General features: G+C 40.3%; 1 protein-coding gene across 8 annotated transcripts in view; it reads right to left on the reverse strand.

Moving 5' to 3' along the window:
* The window catches only part of Cfap20dc (CFAP20 domain containing), a 262,891-nt gene that overhangs the window by 21,504 nt on the left and 222,731 nt on the right, over positions 1–18,656 (reverse strand). For 6 of the 8 annotated variants that reach the window (XM_028853847.2, XM_028853846.2, XM_028853845.2 and 3 more), the window contains one exon: positions 2,500–2,594. In XM_028853847.2, the coding sequence (XP_028709680.1) occupies positions 2,500–2,594 (95 nt within the window). Of the gene's footprint in view, positions 1–2,499; positions 2,595–14,177; positions 14,824–18,656 lie in introns of those variants that run through there. The other 2 variants (XR_005092211.1, XM_037208663.1) reach the window with 2 other exon arrangements.

Raw genomic sequence — 18,656 nt, forward strand, 5'->3', positions numbered from 1 at the left:
GATTTTAGTTTATTGATATAAATTTAAAGTTAATTTTGTTATACTGTATGTATATTTCTACTCTTGTTTAAGGTATTATGTTTGTGCAGCTTATTTGAAATTGTAACATATAATTAAGAAATATAGATTAATAATTAGTTTTCTATGATAGTCAAACTTTTAGTCATGTTAGTTAAGTTTTCTAAGTATACATAGACATAATTCAATTAGGTAGGTAATCTTCAAACACTTCAAAGACCTACAGAATATGGCATTTAAAATGTTCTAAAAACTTATAGACTTTCCTGGACATTGAGGCACATCTGCTCCTGGCAGCACCAAATTTACTTCAAAGAGGAGTATGGGCATTGAAGACACTCCATATGGAGTTTATCTTCCTCTTGGCAAAAATAGCCATTTGGGCAAGAAATTGTTCCTGCCTGGACTGCTTGATAAAATGTTGTATCAACTGGACATTCAGGACCCATACAAAGGTGACTACTGAACTTTGCAAGGCCAGAAGGTCCTTCAGGTTCCTGCTTCGCAGAAGAAACTACCAGGCATTCTACAGGACACAGAAAGAAGTGACTGAGAGACTCTAGGCCTGTGGGCTGAAGAAGGATGCCCCAATGTTACAGAGGAACTTTGGATTATTGTCTAAGCAGCCAGCTGTCTCTGTCATTCTAGATTTTTGGAAGTTGCTTACAATGCTTTTCCTGTTTACTTAGGTAATATTACATACTTCTGAGGTCTTTGATGTAGTTGAAGACTAGATAGTTATAATTTTCTTTAGTTATGATAAAAGATAAATTAGATATGAACCTTTAGACTCATAAAAATAGGATATATAAAATATTTTCTTTAATTTTATCAAATAAAAATAGACTAGATATTGTAACTGTAATTCTTGCTTGATAACTGTTCTATTATATGTAATTTTACTATGTTAAAGTTAAAACCTTCCTTTTTGATTAGACAGAAAAGGGGAAGTGCTGTGGAATGTCATTCTGTATGCTGTGGATGTGTGTTGCTATGATTGGTTGATAAATAAAACACTGAGTGGCTAGAAGCCAGGCAGGAAGTATAGGTGGGGTGAGCAGATGATGAGAATTCTGGGAAGAGGAAGGCTGAGTTAGGAGTTGCCAGCCAGACACAGAGGAAGCAAGATGACAAGGCAGAACTGGAAAAAGGTACCAAGCCATGTGGCTAAACATAAATAAGAATTATGGATTGATTTAAGTGTAAGAGCTAGTCAGTAATAAGCCTGAGCTAATAGCTGAGCAGTTATAATTAATATAAACTTCTGAGTAATTATTTTATAAGTGGGCTGTGGGACTGTGGGGGCCAGGCGGGACCCAAGAAACCTTCCAACTATACCCTGCTCCTAATTAAAACCCAGTGGCTCATCTTCATGACTTCTACATCACAGGGAACACTGAGGGGACTTTCATTCCAGTTTCCTACCAATGACTGCACTGTTTGTAGGCATGCCATGGTCTCACCTTAGTGAAGGGCTGCATCTTTGCATGAAGGAAAATGTATACAGGCAAAAGCCTTTTACAAGGGGGTCATGCAGTGATGTAGAAAAATGCAGTGAATGCAGTGGTTTTGTTGTGTGAATGTCATAGAGTGTGATAATTTATGCAAGCTAAAATGGCACAGCTCCATTACTTGATATGTCTTTTGATCAAGAAACAGTAAACAGAAGATGTTATTGAAGCTACTGGTGTAGCATGTCATGCTATTTTACAGTAAACATACTTTAGTAGGTAGGAGAACCTTCTAAAATAAAAATTAAAAGTATAGTACAGTAAGTATATGAGCCAGTAACAGTTTATTATCATGCATCTTGTACTGTGTGTGGTTATATGTGCTATACTTTTAACCACTTGTGGTCCAGCAGGTTGTTTATATTAGCAACCCACAAATACATAAGCAAAGTATCCTGCTATGATGTGTGATGTGATGCAATGACAGGGCATCAGAAAGCAGGGATTTCCTAGCCTCAACATAACCTTTTCAGGTGTCATATGTGTGAGGTCCACTCCTGACCAAAATACCAGCACATAGTGCATGGCTGTACCCCAGTGTTCTGAGAGGCCTGGATTGTATTACTATGATACCAGCTGCCAGGATTTGGCATTCACTGTTCTAAGTGCTTCAAATATTGTACATCACTGAATCTTTACAAGAAAATAACATGTGTGGCCAGGGAGGCACTGTAGAGCTGGCAACTAAAATTCACAGTGGTCACACAGTGGGAAGCGGTATAGCTGGAAATCAGATGGGGGCTGATGCCTTCAAGTCTGTGCTGCCCTGGGGCAAACATTCAGAAAAATGGGACTGTTCCTCTCTGCAACCTACATAGTAAAGGACTTCATAAAAGATAAGGCACAGATTACCTCAGTTTGGATGCACAAGTCTCTATGGTCAGTATGAAAGCAGCAGCATTTCAGATTTTCTCTATTTGTGGCAAATTACCTTTATATCTTTAATGCATAGCATTTCTTGTATTCTTACCTTGCACACTCACACTTGTAGAGGACTCCAGAGGCTGCTCCACTGGCTGCTGACTGGGAGGGACAATTGGTGGGCTCAGCATGTTCAACCAGTCTCTAAGGAGAAAAGAAAGCAGGTGAGCAACACAGTTGCAGCCCCACACATGGACTTGAAGTTTCCCCTTGGTTTTCACGTCTTTAGGGTTTACAAAGGAACACTTTATCTTCCTTCATGTTCTAGTAAGAAAAATGAGAATTAATACTCAATTTTGTGACAAGGTTAATAAGGAGTTGATCACTTAACCAATAAATTGCTTGATCAAATCCACAAGCTAAATGATAACCATTTCTCTTCCTATCAGTTGGGTATCCAATACTGATGTTTAGCCCTGAAAACATACAATCAAGTTACACTATACAGGCTAAACTGGTTATATTTAGGAATATATATGCATATACATATATGCATGTAACAACAATTAATGAAAAAAGAGGTCATGAATTTGAAAGAGAGCAAAGAGAGGTATATGGGAGGGCTTGGAGGTAGGTAGGGAAGGGAGAAATTAGTAATTACACTATAATCTCAAAAATAAAAGATAAAAATGATTAGAAGTTTATTATTAGTGCCATGAAAATATAGTATGTTTACTTTAAAAAAATATTTCTGTGTGTATGATGTGCATGTGGAGGTCAAAGGACAACTTGTCAGTTCTCTTCTTCCCTGCTGTGGGTCCCTGGGATCAAACTCAAGTCCCCAGGCTTGGTGACAAGCACCTTTATCCACTGAACCACTTCTCTATCCTGTAGTACAATTTTCCCCCAAAAGGAAACCATTTCAGCAAATCAGAAGAAATACAGTAGAGAAGATGTTCTTTCTGATCTTGGGTGAGAAAGCTTGACACAATCACGTGTGGTTTGTCTTGGATGACAGTGTTCTCCACATGAGTTAAGCAGAAGTCAGCCTCGGATTTGATGTGAATCCACCTTTATTTCCCTTCCTCCTCCTCTCTCACAGTCTGCTGTCCCCTGCTAGATTCTTGGGCAGGTACACCTCAAGTGGTGCTGTCTAGAAGGCACGAGTCCAGTGCTTCTCATCCCTAAACCTGCTCCTGAGCCTCTCAGGTGGAAGTGGGAAGGCAGGGGAACAGAAAGGATTTTCCGATATCAATCCTATTTTTTGCATGGATATTAGTACCCTATATTGTTTATTCCTGTTATTTTAAACAGGACCATATTCTTATGACAATATTTTCTTTCTAAATTTCTGTATTTGGTACTTTCTTTAATCTACAATGGGAAGCAGTTTTAACCAGAAGCTAAGAGCACCAGCTCTCTGGCCAGGGCCAGATCCTTGTTCCCTACAGTAAGAGATTAGCCAAATCACTTAATGTTGCTAAGCTTGACCTGTAGGGAGGAGAAAGATGGTAACATTTCAGAGTTTTGCCTACAGATTAGACCAAGCCCATTTGGCATGGATCTGGGTACAGAGTTATCATTTAGCAAATTTCAGTTGCAATACACTGATCAAGGAAGCCCATGTGCTGGCCTAACTTACTATGATAAACCAAGGTGGGGACATGATCTTGCTGGAGTTAAATGAGTACAAGATGGCAGAATGCTCACTGGATTACATAGCTGATGTTTTCCTTCTGCAAGCCACTTATTCTCCAAGTATACAAGTATTTTAATGTAAAAAATTACTCAATTTCTACCTGAAATATTTTAAGAGACTTTCAATCACTGCTTACAGCTATCTCTAGATTATGGTTGCTGAAATGATTAGATGAACATGCTGTGTAATTGAATTTCATAGTAACACATTAAGGACATCAGAAAGGATTTGTCACAGACATTCAAGCTAATGGGACATTTTCTGCTAAGTACCTTTTATTTAGTCCATTTAATTATAGCAGACCAAAAAATCCTGTACTTATATAAAATCATGAGGCCATATACAAATTACCAGCCCAGGGACCTCATTTCTTCATAAAAGTGTTGAAAAACAGGTGAGCAGGAGAAAAGAATGGTATCATCTGAAGACCCTCTTTCCATTTCTGACCAGGGACTCTCCACTCTGTGTGTGTGTGTGTGTGTGTCCTACTCTTGGTCTAGGAAATTCTTGCAATGTGAATGGTGGTCCTTGTTTGAATGTTGGGACAATGACTTGATGTTATTCCTTTTCTGCTGTAGGTGTGGACAATATATGGGGCTTTATTTTGTGGTTAAAAAAACCTTCAAATTTAAAAGTAAATAACAAAAGAACTACAAAGAATTTGTGCATATTATTTACTAAGATTTTTAAAAGACCATTTCATTACATTTATTATTAATCAATTGGTCAATCAGAAGTTGTAAACCATGGCCCATGGGCCAAGTATATTTTATAGTCTGTTTTTGTATAGTATGCAAACTAATTTAGCCATTTATATTTTCAATGGTTAAATGGATATGTTCCACAGGATATGAAAACTATATGAAATTCAAAGTTCAGTGTCCACAAATGATGCTTCATCAGATTACTGTCACATGCTTGCATTCCAGTAATGTCTACATCTACTGTTGTCTTTTTTGTTTGTTTGTTTTTTGTTTTTTCTGAGACAGGGTTTCTCTGTGTAGCTTTGTGCCTTTCCTGGATCTCGATCTGTAGACCAGGCAGGCCTTGAACTCACAAAGATCCGCCTACCTATGCCTCCCGAGTGCTGGGATTAAAGGCGTGTGCCACCACTGCCCAGCTACTGTTGTCTAAGTGTTCATTATCTGGTTCTTTATTGGAAACATTTGATGGCTACTCATCTCTAACTAGAAACGTGTACTAATTCCTACAGCAATAATCCAGCACCAATGCTCACTCTCCTCTCTAGCTTTTCTTATTAGTAAATTTGCTCCTATTTTCCTCAGGGTATCGGGTTATAGACACACAAAGAGTAGTCTCCAACATGCTAAGTGAAACAAACACTAACCAAGTGAAAACATAAAACAACACAACACAAAAAAACATTCCAGCATACTACACACTTGCTCTTTAGAGTTCTATACTTTCCGAGGTTTTTTTCCTTGTAGTCAAAATACCATGCTCAAAATTTTCTTGAGTTAGCCCTCTCTGGTTCTCTTCAGTCTGGATGTATTATTCATGTGAAAGGAAATTGTTTGCTTCTGTTCATAGTACATTGTCAGGATTTTCCCTCTCCAATTTCCTTATGTTACATTGTTTTTCTTTTAATGTTGTTGAATAATAAATCATTAACAATTGAAGAATCAAAATACTCAGAATAATGTGTTCAGATAAAGTTAGACCCTTCTATTCATCCCTGTGGACTCTCCTCTTTGGTCTATCCCCACCCACTCTGTTAAGAGTAATGTTTTGCTTGCAAAAGCAAGCCCAAATATACCTTTTCCCTCTTTTAAAAAAATTTGAGATTATAATCCTTCCCTTTCCTTCCTCCAAATCCTCCCATATATGCATCTCACTCTCTTTCAAATTCATGGCCTTTAATTTTTTTACTGTTATTGCATGCAAGTATATGTATCTATAAACATACATTTCTTGAAAAAAAAAAAACAACACCTCCCTCTTCTCATACAAAAGCAGGATGCTATTGTTAGTTCTTTTGTCGTTTCTTTATTTCTTTTTAACTTTTAGTTTGTAATATATCCTGGAAACTCTCCCTCATGTTTACAGAGCTCTTCCTCAGGCTTTGCAACTCCATTCTACATTTGGACATGTTTTCAGTGCTTGTACCTGCAATAAGCACCACAGGGAAGACCTTTGGGATCTCATCTCTTCTACAGACTTGGAAGTGTGTCTCCAAGATAAGTTTCCACAACAAAAGGCATGCTTGGTGTTGTTAGACACTGACAAATTCCCTGTACAAAGGGCAATTGTTAGATACTGGCAATGCCCTCAACATCCATCTGCTTTCTCATCAGCAATGTGCAAGAATGAGTTTCCCCAGAGCAAAAACTACATAGACATCATGTTAAGTTTTTAAATGCTTCCCAGCCTGATCTATGAGAACTGTTCTCATAAGGTAGTTTTGATTTGTCTTAATCCTTAGTATAAGTAGATTTGAATGCACTTTTATATTTAAGGCCATTTGGTAAATATACATATGTATACATATATATGTATATAGTTGTATGTATATATGTATGTATCAATCTACCCATACATATTCATATCTTTTTCATCTTATATCATAATTTCTCTATTTTTGTTTGGCTATTTGTCTTTGCTTTAGTTTTTTTCCCTCTATATATATGTTTTTTATTTTCACATAGTCAAGTATATCAATCATTTTTTTTTTTTTTTTTTTTTTTTTTTTTGGTTTTTCGAGACAGGGTTTCTCTGTGTAGCTTTGCGCCTTTCCTGGAGCTCACTTGGTAGTCCAGGCTGGCCTCGAACTCACAGAGATCCGCCTGGCTCTGCCTCCCGAGTGCTGGGATTAAAGGCGTGCGCCACCAATGCCCGGCAATATCAATCATTTTTTAAAGGCCATCTGTATTTAGAAAGCCGTTCCCTAAACTACATTTTATAGCAGTGCACCCATATTTTCTTCAAGTTATTTGTGGTAGAGGTCTGCGGGTGGCCATGTCAGAGGTGCAGCATGTGACAACTGAAGTTCAGGTGTCAGTCCACCAAGAGGAAAATCTCTGAAGGATCAATCTTGTTTTAGGTAAGACCACAAGATTACAGACTCTGAAATATCTTCTGCTTCTGCTGTACTTTTGGTACCTGATATGATGTATATGGTGTGAGAAATCCCTCACTGCCTGTATTACAGTGTGTTTATCTCATAAATATATTTAATCTATTGGGCATTTATATCTGTGGGTTGTAGGGAAGATGATTTCTCCTTAAGCAGTATAATTTTGATGAATAAAAATAATGTTTCATAGCTAGTGTAGGGCTCTGGTCTCCTCCTATATTGAGTAAAGCTGTTGCCTGCCTGCTTGCCGACCTTGACCAGATGTCCTCCCTATAATTCCCTGCCTTTATCCACCCTTCTGAATGCTTAAGGGAAGTTCCTTGTTTGTGTATCCTGCATATTGGGCGTTAGCAGCTTAGATGCAAGATTGTAAACATCAGTAGCGAACTTCTGCCCTCTGGGGTTCTCCCATTGTGCTGTAAGCCTGTATTTAAGGTTTCCTCCCTCTTTCAATAAAGGGCATTCGACATTCTGCTGAGGCAAATGACCCGCTGTCTCTTGTCTCTATTTTAAATCTGCAGCCCCTTGCTCAGACATGGTGAACGGTACCGGTAATGTGGGCATTACCGCTACAAGCTAGGTCTATTGTTTCACACAAAGACTGAGTCACACTTAGGAGATGCTCAGATTTATGATATACCAGGAGCCAGGCTGGCTCAAATTCCTTTAATCTTAATGTTGAGAATTGCAGTTACAGGTTTCTTGTGTACCATTAGGTGGTACCAGCTTCAAAAAAACTTTAGAGCAGGTGCCTTGCTAATGGGTTTTAAGAGAAACTGTTCTTAGGAAATGCAGTCTAGTTCACAGGGACACATAGCTAGCTGCAGTCCAGTTCACAGGGACATACAGTCAGCTGTCTGATTTGCTGATCCAAGCAACTTCATTGTAGTGCCAGCCTCTCTCCTAGGACTGGCTGATAACTTAGGACAGTGATTAACTCTCAGCACAAATTCCTAACCTTAGTACTTCATACCCCTGAGAAAGAGTTGCAATTTTCCTTTTTTTATGATCTAAAGTTACATGCAGGACAGAAAAAATATATTTTAAGATTTAAAATGCTTTTAGTGTCTCTGTGCCTTGGACAGTGCCGAAGTTAGCTCATACTAAGAGAATTAAGGTAATAAATGGTTCTTTCTTTGCAGGTGCAAGTTACAGCCCACCAATTAGGAAGTTATGATTTATTACATGTGTATTGTCAGGATGCCTCTGGTTTTTTTTCCCTAAAAAAATGGAATGTGACCTTCAAATGTAACTCCTCTGAATATTCACTCACAGGTGTGAATGCGTTATTTTTCCTAACCCCTCAGTTAGAAAAAGTCTTAGTTTTTCAGCACTGTGGCTTTCTCTTTGAGCCCTGCCTGCAGCCTGAGGCTGGAGTAAGGTACATATAACATTAGCTTTCTCAATGACTAGAATTTTATTGACAACCTATAGTATTTTAACATGGATTTAGATTACATTTGTGGTAATTTGAATGAAATGCTCCCCACAGGCTATGGCATTTGACTACTTGGTCCCCGGTTAGTGGCACTCTCTGGGGAGGTTTAGGAGGCATGATGGCCTTGCTGAAGGAAGTATATCACTAAGGATAGGTTTGAGAGTTAGAAGACTCTCACTGTTCTGAATTTGCTTTTTCTGCTTCCTGTTTGTGGTCTGAGATGTGAGCACTCAGTTCTCAGTTGCTGTTCTAGTCCCCAAACCTGCCTGCTGCTACACTTTCTCACAGTGATGGTGGTGGATTCTTACTCCTCTGGAACTGTAAGCCCCAAATAATCCCTTCCTTCTATAAGTTGCCTTGGTCATGATGTTTTATCACAGCAATAGAAAAATGTAGTATGCAATTAAAACTTTAATTAAAGTAACTCTTTTGTTTGGCTTTTTCCTGGGCAATCCATTTATGAACTATAATAATAATAATAATAATAATAATAATAATAATAATAATAATTTGAGGCAGGGTTTCTCTGTGTAGTTTTGGTGCCTGTCCTGGAACTCACTCTGTAGACCAGGCTGGCCTCAAACTCACAGAGATCCACCTGCCTCTGCCTCCTAAGTGCTGTGATTAAAGGTGTGCACCACCACCACCCGGCTTATGAACTATAATTTAAAAAAAGGTTTGCATTTTAACTAAACATAGGCTAAACAAAAACAACCAGGACTTTTTCGTTAAGTACCTTTCGCAATCTTTAAAATACCATGAATCTCTCAAGTGGAAGACAGATGATGTGGCACTGTGTCCATTTATATTCCAGAACTTCAAGTCTCTTGGGACCACACAGAACACTGTGAGAAATATTGGTCCAGCTTATGCCATTTTCTTAAGTAATCCTCTTCCTTCTCCTCCTTTTTCCATTTTAATATGAAGATCAAACCTAATCCAGTGCCCTGTTCATTCTACTAAATTCTCTGCAATTGAGCTACACCCTATGCCTTAGAAAAATACTTTATTCTTACTAGTCTTTTTTCAAGAGCATTCTTTTTTTTTGTCACTTGTTAAACAGCAGCCAGTGGTCAAGCAACTGTACCTCACTTGTTTACCTCTTTGTATGTGCTTGTGCTACCTTGACTCATGATCAACTCATTTAAACATCCACACCTTCTACTATGCAAGCAAAAAATACCCAACAAATGGGAATTCCAGCTCAGATTCTATTACAAGGAACTGTATTGGTTAGTTCATTGTCAACTTGACACAACCTGGGAAGAGGGAACCTCATCTGAGGCATTGCTTCTATTAGTCTAGACTGTGGGTCATGTCTGTAGAGGCATTTTCTTGACTAATGATTGATGTGGGAGGACTCAGACCACTGTGAGCAGTGCCATCCCTTGGCAGGTGACCCTGTGTTGAAATAAAGTGTGTTGAGTAAGCCATGAAAGCAAACCACAGAGAGCAAGCCAGTAAGCAATTTTTCTTGATGGTTCTGCATGTGGGGAAGATTCTTGATTAATGATTGATATGGGAGGGAGGAGCCCATTGTGGGTGGTGCCACCCTTGGGCAGGTGGTCTTGGATGTTATAAGGAAGCAGGTTGAGCAAGCCATAGGAAGGAAGTCAGTAAGCAGAACTGCTCTGTGGTGTTTCAGTTCCTGCCTCCAGGTTCCTACCTTGACTTCTCTCAGTGATAGATATTGATCCAGATATGTAAGCTAAAAATCCCCTCTTCTCCAAGTTAGTTTTGGTCAGTGTTTTAGTAAAGCACCAGAAAATAAGCAGAGCAGGTGCCTATCATAGTTTTATTTCTGAGCAATTTGCTTGAGCTTCTTACCCTAGCTAGCCATGTTTTGGACTCTCTTCTTGTTCTTTCTTCAGCCATTCCCACAACTGTCCTGTCGTCAACACTCTGGTTGTTTCTTCAGCTCTGACCGTCGTTTCTTCCTGCAAAGGACTGACCTCACCCTGTTACCGAAAGGCCTCTATGTCTTAGCCAATTTTCCTTTCCATCAGGCTTGCTCTCCTAGCACATCCAAATGCTTCTTCTTCCCTGTTGCTCTCGAGGACTCAGTCAGGCTTCCCAACACATCCTCCACTTGAAACAGGAGAGAGCTCCTGGGCCCATGTGTAAATGCTGGGAACTGTCATCAGACAGTGTTTTATTTAAGAGTCAAGGCAGTGGAATCATTTTAAATACCACACACGAAAATACAGAACAAAGGAAGAATAAAAACTAACTTATGAATTTTAATAAGACTAGATTGACCTTAAAATTTTGGTAAGAGAAATAATAATTAAAAAAAAAATTGGTCCATCTAATGGATGTGCTAGAGAGTGGACATTATTTGAGTAGAGCTGAATCAGATATTGGTAGAACTGAAGACAATATTCTCAGTTAAGACAGACTGTGATTTTAGGTTGGGAGATATTTTATTGTATGAGATATTTTCTATGCAAGTATAAGAACCTGAGTTTGGAGCCCCAGATATGGTATCATGCACCCATAATCCCAGCTCTCCTATGGAGAGAAAGGAGGTGGAGGAAGGATAATCCCTAGAAACTCACAGGCTAGTTAACTTGGTGTACCAAGTGGTGAACAACAACAGGAGATCTTGTCTCAAACAAGGTGGAAAGTGACAATCAGCACCTGAGGGTGTCCTTTGACCCCTGACCTCTGATTTTATGGCATTCCTGGGTGTACACACAGGTTCCTGCCCTGAGAGAGTTATGGTCTGATGGAGGAAGCATCCTAGTGGACAGAAAATGACTACAGAACAGGGGCTGTACTCACTGGCTGATCAGCTAATCTGTGAGTATTCTTAAAGGGTCCTCCTGCAGTGAGGCTGTCTATAATCTGATGTACATTTAGGTGGCTACTGGGGCGCTCAGATGCCTGCTACTAAAGCTCTGGGGCAAGGAAGCAATCTAATAAAATGCTTTTCACAGAAGCTTTGTCAAGAACTTGGTAGTTCACAGCAACACTTGTCTAATACCTAGTAACATTCATTTGCTACCGATGACTTTCTTATACACTGAAAAAAATTGGATTTTAAAAGTATTCTCTGGTCAAAAAGAGACTGGGGGGAAGACTGATAAATACCTTAGTTTTGAGGGGAGATTCCATTTCTTCTAAAAACTGGACCAGTTTTCTAGCAAAATATACACGAACTGCAAACTTCCAATTCAGGAGGTCAGAGGCTGCTCTTATGTGTCTGCTATGGATCTCAAAGAATTTCTGTACCACACAGGTCTTCTGGAGGTATGGGTCAAGGTTTTCTGGGAAGCACTGGACAGTAAGTATACGAGCCAGCCATATGTGCCTCCTGCTTTCCTTGTCTGCTGTGGTGTGAAAAGCAACTAGAATGGGAAGTTTAAAATGTGTTGAGCAGGCCTCTAGAAAGATTGGGGTGGACAGGACTTAGCTGTTAAGATATAGGGATTGCAATATGGATGTATCACTTGGGAATGGGCATCCCAAAGATACTTCTTCTCTGAATTTTGACTAGTTGTGGATCTCTAGAATAGAATAGTCTACACCTGCTGCAAAAAGAAGCTTCTTTAATGAAGGATGAGAGCTGTACTCTGTAAGTGTAAGTATTTAGAATACAGTGAGAATTATACTGATTTAGGGAAATATCAACAGTAAGTTCTCCTCTAGGGTCTGTGACCCCCCCCCCCAGCCACCATTAGTTAGCTAGGTTTACATTACCAGGCATGAATTCTTTCCTTTTGAGCAGACATTAGTCCATTTAGTCAGCTGATGATTACCCCCAAGATAAGAGTGCCACTGTTACACCAATGGGATATCTTTCTGTTCTGGTCATTGATGTTGTATGGTCTTTATAGCTAAGTAGGACTGCGGATTGTCATCCTCCCCTGGCTTGAAGAGATACACATTTGCAAGGCCAGTGCTGGAGAGGCAGAGCTAAGCAGATCCTTCAGGCTGGCTCAGTGGCCAGCCAGCCTAGCCTAGTCAACTACATTCTGCCACTCAGTTTCACCTTAGCCCTAGGTACTTTCTATTTTAAAGTTAGAATCTCTCTCTTTAGGATCTTCCAACATGACAAGATCACCAAGATGACTTCTGACATGTCTAAAAACATCTGAAGCCAGTGATTAAGGTGACCAGTGCTTATTGGACACAGTGCTTTATAGACTCATGTACTGATGGGGAAGGGATAGGAAAACAGGTTGCTTTTCTCGATGTTTCCCACCATTTAAGCCAAGGTCCTAGTGGCCTTCTTCACTTGATGATCGATTCCAAAGATGAAAGAAGAGCATCTCAGGTCTTCAATATTGACAGCGTTTCTAGAACGCTCATATTTGTATCTGCAGAATGATAGGTGTTTCATCTAGACGCATGACTAAAAGTGGATGGTCATGTAAAAACTCATTCATGAAAGTGGAATCTAAAGAAAACAATGTACAGTTCAAAGGACACAAGTTGACAGAGAATGGTTAGAGCAGGGGAGTTGCGATTCCCTTTCCTGTGGAGGGCAGACCACCCCAATAGCGTTGAGGGGGACACAGACTTTCTTCATTCCCAAAATTGTGTTCAAATGAGTATGTGAAATTTAATATTAAATTTTAATTTGTTTTTCAAAAGGATCCTTTATTCCTCCCATCTTCCCCTTCCCCTCTGCTTCTTTCTCTTCTTTTTCTTTTTTAGTTGCTAAAGGATAAAAGGAAATCAAAAAGTCACTCAGGTGGTGACTCACTTCTTTACCTTGTAATGGAGAATGATTCGGGTGAAAACTCTTGAGGAAGGCAGTTTATCTCCTCAAAACAGAAAAGGCCAATCAAGCATTGTCTGATTAATTAGAGACACTTAAAAAAAAAAAAAAAACCCTGCTATCAAGGCCCACAGCTGTAATCAATTTAATCAACATGCAAAGAGCCAATCTATGGTTTTCTTGATTAACAAAGCTGAATGTTAAACAGAGAAGAGTGACATTGTAGTGCCATTAGCTAAATCTGCAAACTGAGAATTTTCCCTAAATATTCAAAGTCAAGTAAGGGTAAAGTGAAAACTCTCTCACACTGTCTTATTCTCTGAGCATGATGGGCCTGGATATTCCATATTTTAAAAAAAAAAAAAAGAGGTAGGAGCTGGGTGCTGGTGGCACACACCTTTAATTCCAGAACTCAGAGGGCAGAGGCAGGCAGATCTCTGTGAGTTTGAGACCAGCCTGGTCTACAGATTGTGTTCCCGATAGCCAGAGCTGTTAAACAGAGAAACCCTGTCTTGAACAACCATAAGAAGATGAATAGAGTGCAGACTGAGCCAGTAAAGACACACAGGAAGTCACTCCTGCCACATGGTGGTACATAGTAAAATCTACCACATTGTGGAAATTTGAGTAGTTGTTACTGCAAAATCCAGACAGAGCTTCTGAGTGAAGCAGCTCTCTAGCGCATCTCTAGAAGTCTTCCAAGCAAGGGCATGCCAAGTGCATTCTAACTCAGCCTTTCGCAAGTTAAGAGCAGAAAACTGCAGCCCTTTCTAACTAGAGAATTAATTACACTAAAATTAGAATACAAAATAAAAATTCATTTAAACCTTCCTGTGAAACTTAGAAGAGCATAGAGAGTAGGTGGGTTTTAATTCAGTGCTGTAATTCAGCTTTGTGGGCTTCTTGTGAAGGATAACCACAGGTATCATTTTTATCATTACATGTGTTGGGATATCAGAAACCATATTTGCATAGTGATTTCCATTTTTCCTTTGAAAATTTGAAAAATACCTTTATTTTTAGTATTCAAATAAAACAAGGTATGCTGAAAAGAAAGGCTCTGTGAGGTGAATGACGACAGTGTCATGTCTGCCCCCCCTTCCCCCACCGTGTTGACTGCACAGGAAACAAAGAGCGGAGAAGGCTGACAGCGTACACCGCTGACGACATTAATTTCCCCCAGCAGCTGCAGAATGTGTTAATTGTAACATTTCAGTTAATGAAAAATATTGTGATAGGATGTCAGTGTGGGCGACAAATGGACTTTTAAACAGATATGATGGTAAAATGCTACTTTAAAAAACATTTGAGAAGGAATAATCTTGTGGCATGGGCATGGGCCATTCCTGCGAGTCAATTAGGCCTCCCAGGGAGGGTAATAACTCTTCCCAGTGGCCAGGCTAGCTAGTCACTGCAATTATTCAGTGTTACCACAGCAGCTCTTCAGCCTTCATGTGGTTCTCACTCTGCAGAAAGCTGTGAAACAGAAAGACAGAGACACTGCAGTATGATAACAGCGTGTGGACTGCACCAGCCCCGGAACAGTACTCGCCCTTACTAGTGAACTTTGCATGGAAAAGTGTACAAGTAATAAACACATAACTCAGGGACTGAGACCAAAGCAAGCCACCCCCTGGGGCAAGAAAGAGGAGTTCCTCTTGCTTCTCCTAGTCAATATTTTTTTTTTCTCAAAGGCCACCAGATGGCAATCCTACAGCCAGTTTGAATCATCCAGTATGTGTACTCTGTAACTATCAAGAGTCTTTTCTAAATATTGTATTTGCCAAATTCATCCATGCTTTAGAGTGTAGTTAGTATTCTGTCTGTGAATACAGCACAATTTAGTTATCTCTTCCAGCATACAAACCCAGTTCTTTCCAGCTTGGGGCTGTTATGGGTGTGTTTGTGTGAGCTCTGTTGTTGGGGTTACAGATCAACTGACAGTCCACAATGAGGACAAGGCAGTTTACTGACAGTGCATGTGGGAGGTCCTCAGTAATGAGGGGCACACTGAATAACCAGAGATAAAGGCTTGCAGAACAACCTAACAGGAAGAGGAGGAGCTCCAGGGGTTCCATGGGGAAGTTTGGAAGGCCTATTAGACTTTTGATGTTAATGGAGATGACTGTGTTTACCAAGCTAAATTAGAATGGAATTCCCTTAGGGGTCTGGGGCTAAGGACAGCTGGGTTTCAGGAGGCTCTGCTTTAGATAAGGAAAGTTAAGACAGGATTTTGTTCCACAGCTCAACTGGTTTCACTTAAAAACAATTTTTTTATTAAGAAATTTTTTATTCATTTTAAATGCCAATCACAGATCTCCCTCTTCCCCTTCCCACCCCTCCAGCCTTCCCATACCCCCACCCCTCATTCCCTCCAACAAGAAGGTAAGGCCTCCCAGGGGGAGTCAGCAGAGTCTGGTACATTCAGTAGAGGCAGGTCCAAGCCCCCCCCCCCCCCCCCCCCCCCCCCCCCCCCCCCGCCTCAAGGCTGTGTGAGGTGTCCCATCCTAGGTAGTGGATCCAAAAAGTCAGCGCATGGACCAAGGATGGATCCTGGTCCCACTGCCAGGGGGCCCCTCAAGCAGATCAAGCTACACAATTGTCTCGCTCATGTAGAGGGCCTAGTCCAGTCCAGTCCTGTGGAGGCTCCACAGGTATTGGTCTAAATTTCTTCATGAGTTCCTACTAGTTTGGTTTGGTCATCTCTGTAGGTTTTCCCATTATGATCTTGATGCCCCCTTGCTCAAAAATAATCTTAATAGCAGTTCTTGGGAGGTAGAGTGGACCCTCAACCATTTATGTATGATGCACACCTGTATGCTTTTAACAGCCTGTGTAACGAAGGAATGTTATTGCTGGATAAAAGGCCATGATATGTTTAGCTCATATGAAACAGTTTTCCTAAGTAGTTATATCAACTTTACCTCCCTTGGCAGTATATCTATATACCCCTAGACAGTGCAGTCACCCCCAGCAGTTTATACCCCCAGACAGTGCATCTATGCATCCACCAGCAGTATATTTATAGCCTCTTGCCAGCATATTCATACCCCCTTGGCAGGGTACTCATTTCCCCCCTGTAGGTATTCATACCTCCTTGGCAGGGTATATATATCCACTATGGCATTTACATGGTACACTCACATCTACCCTCCGCAGTGTACACACAGCATCCCAAGCAGGGTATTTATATTCCCCTCATCAGTCTTGGCCACTTTACCTTTCTTTTGGTTTGTCTCTATCTTTTTCTACTGATTTGTGTTTTATACATATATTGTGGACACAAGCCCTTGTATTGCAAATATCTCCTATTTTTGTGGTGTATCTTTTATCTGAAGTAGTGTTCTTTAATAAGTTTCCAATTTTAATATAACAGAATTTATTAATGTTTTCCTTTATGGCTTGTGAAACTGGAGACCTGTTTAGGAATTTTTTTTCTACCCCAAGGTTATAAATCTATTCTTCGGTGCTGTTCTTCTAAAGCATATAATATGGATGATGGGACAAGCATCAACCAATGAATCACATGAAAACTTAGACCTACTATGAAGTTCATATTGCACAATGCTTGAGAGGTAGCACAGTGGCTGGAAGGGTGTGAACTAGGCAAATGAAGAGGTAAGGAAGGCAGTGTAGGGAAAGACCCAACAAAGGCAGCTTTGAGCAGCAAGGAGGCCAGTATGGCTGGCATGAAAACCCTTATAAAGTAAACAGTATAAAATAAGGTTGCACCAGCAGCATGGACCAGGCCACTCAACCTTGCAGTCTATATTCCTTGAGTGAAAGGTTTTATTTAATAAGAGGAGTAGACTCAGATCTATGTTTACAAAGGTCACTCTAACCCATGGGGAAAGGGCTGTGGTATAAAAAAACCACATGTGATGCATGGAGACTCCCTACTAGTCTATAGCAACAGTGTAAGGGAAAGATGCTAAGAAGTTTAGGTGACTAAACACTGAATATAAGCCTTTAGTGAGACGGGAACTGAAAATGTGAACATGATTCACCCTGCACCATAAAGCATAGTGTCCTGGTAAAGGGGAGCTGTAGTCCACATGGTTTGGATCACATCTAAATTACCTTGTTCAGGTGAGAGGCCACCAATGGGGTAAGTCCAACAGTGTGTCAAGGAAGGTGGTTAGGACTATGGCAACACCAGGAATGCATGAACAAAACATCTCAGACATGCTACTAAGGAAGGCCCATGTGAAAGGGCAGTGGTTCAATGCACTGCTCTGGGAGAGGAGCAGAGGGAAGCTCTCTCCAGCTTGGCATCAGGGTTTCCAGTGTTGGACTCGTCTGACAATGGAAGGGAATGCCTTGTGCTGTGCGGAGCCCGCTTCCCTGGCACAGATGTGTAGAATTTGAGGAGACTCTGGGTCAAATCACCTCTCTAATTCCCTCGTATTCTGATTTTTTCTTTCTATTCTCAATTTACTAGTGATACCCTGCTATCACTGTTTCATCTACCACTTAGGAAGATATTCATGAGAGACCTGTGAATTATCTCACTAAACCCTTGTAAGCAAACCCGGAAACAGGAAGTAAGTGCCTACTTTGGGATAATGGGTGAGGCTTGGAGAGGTTAAATAATTTCACAAGGATACAAACCCACACTTATGGCCAGTCTGGGCTTTAACCAGAGTGTTATGTCACCTCCAAAACCCACTTGTTCTATGTACCAATGCCAAACAATAACTGAAGCAATTTTGTTACTAATTTATTGGCTATAATGAGTGGGGTGGTTGGCTGCAGGCCAAAAAAAAAGAGGAAGTGTAAGTGCCAACCAAATGTGTGCCTAGAAGTCTGAAGGGCTGGAAACACTTGACAAATAGCATCAATAACTACTGAAGACAATGACTATGCTAGGATGCCAAGACACACGCAAACTACCTCCACCAGGCACAGCTCAGAAGTTCTTCCCTTGGTTTGTTTCTTCAGTGGCTCTTACTCTAACTTGGGAGTCTTAATTTAAGAATAGGAATGCTGATTCATACCATAAAGATACATGCTCAGCTATGTTCATAGCAGCACTATTTGTAATAGCCAGAACCTGGAAACAACCTAGATGCCCATCAATGGAAGAATGGATGAAAAAAATGTGGTACATATACACAATGGAGTACTACTCAGCAGAGAAAAACAATGAAAGCATGAAATTTGCAGGTAAATGGATGGAACTAGAAAAAATCATCCTGAGTGAGGTAACCCAAACCCAGAAAGACAGTCATGGTATGTACTCACTCATAGGTGGATTCTAGATATAAAATAAAGAACAATCAGCCCACAACCCATAGAACCATAGAGGC

The sequence above is a fragment of the Peromyscus leucopus genome, chromosome 9 (assembly GCF_004664715.2).
Source record: "Peromyscus leucopus breed LL Stock chromosome 9, UCI_PerLeu_2.1, whole genome shotgun sequence".
Taxonomy (NCBI): domain Eukaryota; kingdom Metazoa; phylum Chordata; class Mammalia; order Rodentia; family Cricetidae; genus Peromyscus; species Peromyscus leucopus.